This window comes from Mastomys coucha, unplaced genomic scaffold (genome assembly GCF_008632895.1).
Source record: "Mastomys coucha isolate ucsf_1 unplaced genomic scaffold, UCSF_Mcou_1 pScaffold12, whole genome shotgun sequence".
NCBI classification, from domain to species: Eukaryota; Metazoa; Chordata; class Mammalia; order Rodentia; family Muridae; genus Mastomys; species Mastomys coucha.
Genome location: NW_022196894.1, coordinates 30,764,555 through 30,772,456, shown reverse-complemented (window position 1 = coordinate 30,772,456; position 7,902 = coordinate 30,764,555). Strand labels below are relative to the sequence as shown.

Here is a 7,902-nt window from a genome sequence, read left to right as displayed (position 1 = left end):
TATCCAGTTGTTAGTCTATGTCTTTTTATTGGGGAATTGAGTCCATTGATGTTGAGATATTAAGGAAAAGTGATTGTTACTTCCTGTTTTTTGTTTTTGTTTTTCGTTAGTGGTGGAATTATGTTTGTGTGGCTATCTTCTTTTAGGTTTGTTGAAAGATTACTTTCTTGCTTTTTCTAGGGTGTAGTTCCCCTCCTTGTGTTGGTGTTTTCCATCTATTATCCTTTGTAGGGCTGGATTTATGGAAAGATATTGTGTAAATTTGGTCTTGTCATGGAATATCTTGTTTTCTCCATCTATGGTAATTGAGAGTTTTGCTGGGTATAGTAATCTGGGTTAGCATTTGTGTTCTCTTAGCAGGAGGACCCAGGCACGAAGGAACTCTGGGCGACCAGTGGCATGGGTTCCTTCCGGTCTGGACCAGCACCCTGAGCAGATCTTAGGCACAAACTCCACAGTCAATAGAAGCTCCATTCCCAGGCACTCTAATACGCCTAGGATCCCAGGATCCCAGGAGCTTGGTCACACCAGGATCTCAGAATTGCAGAGGCAGCTTAACTCCCAGGAGCTCTGACACACCCAGGATCTCAGGACCACAGGATCCCAGAATCACAGGATCCCAGAGACAGCTGAACTCTGAGGAATTTTGACACAACCAGGATCACAGGAAGGACAGGCTACCGTCAGATATAGAGAGGGCAGGTAGCACTAGAGATAATCAGATGGTGGGAGACAAGCATAAGAACATAAACCAAGAACAGAAACCAAGGTTGCATGGCATCATCAGAACCCAATTCTCCTACCATAACAAGTCCTGGGTAAACCATCACACCGAAAAAGCAAGATTCGAATCTAAAATCATTTCTCAAGATGATGATGATGAAGGACTTTAAGAAGGACATAAATAACTCCCTTAAAGAAATATAGAAGAACACAGGTAAACAGCTGGAAGCCCTTAGAGAATTACAGGGAAACACAAACAGGTGAAGGAAATGAACAAAACCATCCAAGATCTAAACATGGAAATAGAGCCGGGTGGTGGTGGCTGGAACTGGAATGTACTCCTCCCCCTGACTGAGGTGCTGAGTACTGAGCCTGGTCCTCAACAAGAGCAAGGGCTCTTATTTTCTGAACTATTTCTCTCACTGTACCTGGAGCTCCCCAGTGAGCTAGAGCAACTGGCTGCAAGCCCTCGACATCCTTCTGCCCCTGCCTTCCCAGCACCGGGGTTATGGGTCTGTGATGCTACGCCTGATGTTTTAAGTCAGATCCTCTTGCTTGTGTGGTCTACCAGGCTCCTTATTCTGAAAAATTTAAACCTGAACCTTCAGTGAAACTGTAAAAGTTGACTTAAACTCCTTCATTAAAAAAAATAGCTGGGCAGTGGTGGTGCACACCTCTAATCCCAGCACTTGGGAGGCAGGGGCAGGCAGATTTCTGAGTTCGAGGTCAGCCTGGTCTACAGAGTGAGTTCCAGGACAGCCAGGGCTACACAGAGAAACCCTGTCCCAAAACAAAACAAAGCAACAACCTCCCCATCTCAAAAAAAGGAAAGACCAAAAAAATAAATTGAGCTGGGCATGGGGATAGGGGTGTGTGGGGGGGGTACATGTCTATAAACCCAGCATTTAAGAGATAGAGGCAAGAGGACCAGGAGTTCAAGGCCTGCTTCAGCTACAGGAGACCCTGTCAAGACAATGCAAAATCCATGAGAAAGGCTGGGGAGAAAAGAATAAGTCTGTAACAGGGTTCACTTAGGGAGCTGTTCTATACCAAAAGGGGGTATAGACAAGTCACGGTCTGAGCCTTGTGGTCAGCAGGGTGAGCAAATGCTACTGGATTATTTAGATTCTTGAACTTATTCTTCGTAGTTGTGGGTACTTACATGAAGTAGTTAAACCTTTAAAAAGAATCTAAAGATTATTAGGAAATTCCCAAAAGGATCTCTGTTCAAACACTGTAATCTGATCAGTGGCTCTCAGTGCACGCTGGGAAGGCAAGCCCACGGCGGCAGGACTCTCAGTGCACGCTGGGAAGGCAAGCCCACAGCGGCAGGACTCTCAGTGCACACTGGGAAGGCAAGCCCACGGGGGCAGGACTCTCAGTGCACGCTGGGAAGGCAAGCCCACAGCGGCAGGACTCTCAGTGCTCGCTGGGAAGGCAAGCCCACGGGGGCAGGACTCTCAGTGCACGCTGGGAAGGCAAGCCCACGGGGGGCAGGACTCTCAGTGCACACTGGGAAGGCAAGCCCATGGGGGCAGGACTCTCACTCATACTCACATATGGTTAGCAGGAAGTCACCTTCAAGGCTGCAGCCAGTGCTCACAATAGGTGGTGCCTGAAATAGGCTGGTCCAGAGCAAAGGCCCTGAGCTGCAGCAGGATCAGGCTGTTCTGGGGACCCGTCTGGTCTGCTTTCTTTCCCTCACCTCTTCAAGCGTTACACACGACCTGTCCCCATTCTGGATGTAGGACAACTTTTTTCACACGTAAATAAAACTGGGTTTTATTTCCCAGTAGTAATCTCCTCATCTTTCCCCAACAGAGTTCATGACTGTGTCTGTTTCTTACCCAGGCTTTTATAAAGTTACTGGTTTTAGGTAAAGACAAGCTACAAGTTGGTTTCCATTTTTTTTTATTAAAGTTGTGATTTTCTAAGGAATACATTACATTTAAAGTTTACCACCACAAACAAAGAACAATTTTAAAATCTATTTTACTTATTAGAAATGTAAACATAAAAGCATTCCCTCCCATGTCCCAACATAATTTAAAAAGGAAAAAAACCTTTCCAGCTCATGCCTCTCCTCAGAATGAGCAGCTGAGATTGAGCACAGCATGTCAGTTAGTGCTCCCAGGCCGGGGGCTGAAGGCCATGCCAGGGAGAACTTGTGCTCACCATGAAGCCAGCTGTGAGGCTGTGAGGATGTCCATCTCACGCTGGGACAACTCAGCTGTCTTCAGAGACTGGCTCTCCTCTGTTCATCCAGCTTCTAGGTAGGCCGCTGGGCCAGGCATGAAACACAGTGTGCAGGCTGGAGACTCTGGGAGGCTGAGCAGGGCCGGCCGGGACCTAGGCCTAGCCAAGCGTTAGTCGCAGGGCTTTGCAGTGTAAAATCTCAGACCAACCAGTTAGCTGCTTTATACATGGCCACAAATGGTAAGTTTTTCTTTGTTGGTGGGGAAGGGTGGGATTGGGCCTGTCTCCCTGTAGCCCAGGCTGGTCTTAAATCATAACCCTACTGCCTCCATCTCCCAAGTGTTAGGATTATAGGCATGACCACCATGCCCGGCTGAATCTATAAATCTAATATTGAAGAAAATGCTGATAACATTTCATGAAATACTCTGATACTCATGTATCTTCCTAAAACTATTTACAATCCATACAATTATGATATATCTTTGAATTTCAATAAGCTCTAAGCCAACTTAGGCTAAAAACTAATGCTAAGCATAATTTATAACATTTTTAGAATCCCCATTTGGTCTTAAAAATATAAGAATCCTATAGGAAAAATGTAAGTATTACGGGAAGGATGTTCTGCAGGAGAGAATCGGAGGAGTCAACACACAGATTACCAAAGGCTGTCCCACTCACTCCCTCCTGACCCTGCTCAAGGCTCCTCACATGGCTTTGCTTCCTTCCTGTAAATTCTGCAAAAACCTGAGACAATTCACTTGATATGTTTGACACCTAGGGCCTTAAAACACTTACAATGATGTGTTTGAACTGAACACCGAGGTAGTCAGTTTTTATAAACACTTGGCTTTTCTGATTCAGGAAGGGACTCCAGTTTACTGTCCCCTGACCAGCTGCCCCGGCCTCTCTTTCCTGCCCCACCTCACTCCTACCATGGAGCACCCTGCTTGGTTCCTTCCATGGGCCACTGGGTTTGTCCTTGTGATGTGAAAGGGTTAATCTGACCCCAGCGTGAAGGCTGTTTCAAATCCTTCCGTTCACAGCTGATTCTGCACTGGAATCTCGACTGAAGAAGCTATGTCTTGGTTGCTATATTCTAAGTGACGACAATGAGCCTCTGACACTGTCTTGCAGGCTGAGTGACCGTCCAAGCCTTGCTAAGTACGACATGTGGGATTAATGCTCAGTGACAGTGACCTCGCTCTGGGCTCACTGAAGAGGAAAAGACAAAACAGCCTAGCTAGCAACGCTCGGGAGTTCAGTATCTCTTGACACAGCAGCTGCATGAAGTTTCACGTTTGTGCAGAGCAAACACTGGGACTCCACATTCCAAGCTTAATAAATAAATATATATGTACATATATGTATATACATATATACACATATATACATATATACATATATATATATACAAAAAATGTCATCTGTAACATTTTCTCCAGAAAGTCATTAGTGCAAATACAATATTAATTAAAAAATAAAGCAAAAATATATCTCAAGTATAAAAAGCACCATGCTTGGAAACAATACTACCTAAATGGCATTACTGCACAACAGTCGAAATGTCATCAAACCTATCACAGACTCTCAGTATATATACTCCACTGTTATTTTTGGTGAAATTCTTTATACACTTTATAGGATAATTCATAATCATCATAGGTATGGAAGTTTAATGTGCATTTCTTTTTTCTTTCTAGATAGGTCCCTCTCACTATGTGACTGGTCTGGAACTTGTTTTGTAGACCAGGCTGGTCTTAGACTCAGATATCCACTATCCTCTGTCTCCCAGGCACTAGGATTAAAGGCGTGTGCCACCATGCCTAGCATATTGTTTGTTTCTTTAAAATCACACTCACTTTCCTCTGACTTTGTACGACTTAAAAGAATGCAGAACACTGGCAAAGCACAGTGTACTGTCTACAGACGATGACCTTTTGCGCTGCAGTTGGCTGAGCTTGGGAGCCTCAGCTTTGCACGGTAATGAATACCTCCAACTTAGACTGCATGCTCGTCCATATTTCAAATTTCTGCCTTTAAATAGAAAGTAGGCTAGCTTTCCTTCACTCTGAGGCTCGGCCCGCTGCGGTGCCACAGCTGGTTGGAGCCAGTGCTTATACCACGGTGTTCCGCCCCCTTACCCTACTCCTTTCTCCTGCCTACTCCTGAGGCTTCCATGTAACCAATACTGGATTCTAACAGAATTTCCCCATATAGCTGAGGATGACCTTGAACTCCTGATCCTTCTGCTTCTCCCCAAGGTTTGAGATTATGGGCCACCATGTTCCCGCTTTACTTGTAAACGTTTTAACTAGAACACATAATAACTATATGCTGAATGGAACAGAGGGAAGAACAGTGTGCCTAAATGTCATGTCTCATTTTGAAAACTGTTTTACATTTACTTGTGCGTGTGTGCATGTGTGTGTGTGTGCATGTGTGCGCGCCTGTGTGTATGTAGGTCAGGGGACAACTTTTAGGAGTCAGTCCCTTTCTTGTTCCCTGTGGTCTCCAGTTATCAAACTCAGGACTTTGGGCTGGGTGCCATCTTGCTGGTCCAAAGGCTGTTTATAACACTACAGCAGTAGGTTATCTTTAGGGAGTGTCGAACACAGGAAAAAACAGACATGTAAACAGAGGTAATATAGCGCTGGAATGGAGTCCAGATGGGCGGTGGGCGGGCCGGACCCCAAGTCTATACTTTGCTGTTAGGAAGCAATTCAGATGACCTTGTCTTAACTTGAATTTTTTCTTCTTGTCTATGAAATAACTTTGTGATTTAGCAGTAATTCTCTAACAGCCCAGTTCTCTTGGAAGTAACTGTATGCCTGTCCATGTCCAAACCTTTAAAATATACATAGGCCAGAAAGGATCAGCTGGGTTTTGATGGACTCCCGGTTTTGCAAATATTACCTGAAGCCCAATCGTGCCGCCTTCTGTTTGCACGACTTCAACCCTCTGATCGCACCTTCGCACTCTCCCACAGTTTTCCAAGTTGTGATGAAATTAATGAGGACAGCAAGTGGACACTAAGCTCACATGGAAACGGCTGATGAGGTGCAGAGGGCTAACAACACACTGACAACAGCTCGGTGAGCTGCCACGCAGCTGGCAGGAAAGGCAAACACAGCCAAGTCAGACGCTTTAGCAGAACAGGAGTGATGACTTGAAGGTATCGTATCCAGATGTTCATTTAAAACAGGTGCAGCGGTGGCAGAAAGTCTGAAATCCTGATGACCAGTTTCGTACTTTAGAGGATGGGATCCTCAACTCAAACTCTGGACTGGGCCATCAGCTGCTCTCTGAGTGACCTTGATGCTCATGGATGTTTGATGAGTGCAAAAGCTGAGGTATGTGACTGCGGCAAATCCCAGCATCCACTCGGCATTAAAGGGGAACTGGCAAGAGATTGCATGCCCATGACCTTCGGAGCCCTGGGGCAGTTCCTCTCCACACTCCAGGTGGCAGTGTGTGGTAAGGAGTGACTGCCACAGAGCACCCACTCTTCACAGTCCTACTGTGGACAGCACTTACAAGCCAGAGTTGGGAATGGCACACCTGCGGGCTGGCGCTCACCTAGGGTCTGTGCTTTGTTCATGGGAACATGACAAGACTGTCGTTTCGAAAATTCACTTTTCCACTCCTAGTGCCATACACACAGAAGGAATCCAGCCAGCAGAGGGAACAGATTGCCGAGGAGGAGCCAAAGTGTGACCACCAGGCTAGAAGAACAGGAACAGAGATCTAGGGCAGAAAACAACACAACAGGCACGTCTTTGTGATTAGATCATCCTGATGAAACACTGAGAGGTGAGCAAAGGATGAGAAAGGGAATGGAGGGGACTGGAGCCAGAGCTCAGCGAGGGGATGAAGGGGCCTAGAGCCAGAGCTCAGTGAGGTGATAGAGAGGCCTGGAGCCAGAGCTCAGTGAGGTAATAGAGAGGCCTGGAGCCAGAGCTCAGCAGTGGGGCATAGTGCTGGAGTTGCTGAGGGTTCTACATCTTGTTCCAAAGGCAACAGAAGACTGACTTCCACGTAGCCAGGAGAAGGGTCTCAAAGCCCACCCCCCACTGTGACACACTTCCTCCAACAAGGCCACACAGCCTAATAATGTCACTTCCTGAGTCAAGCATATACAAGCCACCACACCATGGAAGCCATTCTCATTTAACTGCCACTAAAAAAATACTAACATTTGGGGAAAACTGCATAAAATGTTTATTGCTAATATTATGAAATATAAAGTCATATATGCTAAGGATTCATGAATTTGGCGATCAATGAGCAGTGTGGACACCTTCACTGAGGCCTTCTGAAGCTAGTCCTCTCCAATGTCCTCCCGGTTCTAAAGAATGCACTGCAATGTGTCACATTGAAATCTCTAATCTGAAGACCTGAAATCCAAAATGCTCCAAAATCCAAATCTCTGGGAACAGAGATGACCCCACTTGTGGAAAATTCCTTATCTGACTTGATCAAAACATAGGAACACCAAAATTACTGTAGCAAATTACCATCAGGGCATGTGTATAAAGCATGCATAAATGTCAATATATTTTGTGTTTTTTAAAAAAGATTTATTTATTTATTATATGTAAGTACACTGTAGCTGTCTTCAGAGACCCCAGAAGAGGGTGTCAGATCTCATTATAGATGGTTGTGAGCCACCATGTGGTTGCTGGGAATTGAACTCAGGACCTTTGGAAGAGCAGTCAGTGCTCTTAACAGCTGAGCCATCTCTCCAGCCCTATATTTTGTGTTTTTAGATTTAGGTCTCATGCCAAAGACAGCTTACTTGTATATACAAATGTTCCAAAAATCATAAAACCTCTGAATCCCAAAACAATTCTATTTCCAGATTGTTCAGTTAGGCGTAATCAGTCAGTCACCCTACAGTATTCTTTGTGAGAGCCTCATCCTTACAAGCCGATGCCTTCCTCATTTTGTATGTGTATTTGTGTCTCGTGTGCTTTACTTTTC

At 45.3% G+C, this 7,902-nt stretch overlaps 2 protein-coding genes across 3 annotated transcripts in view; one reads left to right on the top strand and one right to left on the bottom strand.

Moving 5' to 3' along the window:
- Positions 1-2,617: 2,617 nt before the first annotated feature.
- Lmln (leishmanolysin like peptidase) overlaps positions 2,618-7,902 on the bottom strand; it is a 63,096-nt gene continuing 57,811 nt past the window's right edge. For both annotated transcript variants that reach the window (XM_031363693.1, XM_031363694.1), the window contains exon 17: positions 2,618-6,666. In XM_031363693.1, the coding sequence (XP_031219553.1) occupies positions 6,566-6,666 (101 nt within the window). In that variant the 3' untranslated portion in view covers positions 2,618-6,565. The remainder of the gene's footprint in view (positions 6,667-7,902) is intronic.
- Positions 6,709-7,902, top strand: part of Iqcg (IQ motif containing G) — a 104,451-nt gene continuing 103,257 nt past the window's right edge. Inside the window, exon 1 of the mRNA XM_031363698.1 lies at positions 6,709-6,732. The gene's annotated coding sequence lies outside the window, so the exon portion shown is untranslated. The remainder of the gene's footprint in view (positions 6,733-7,902) is intronic.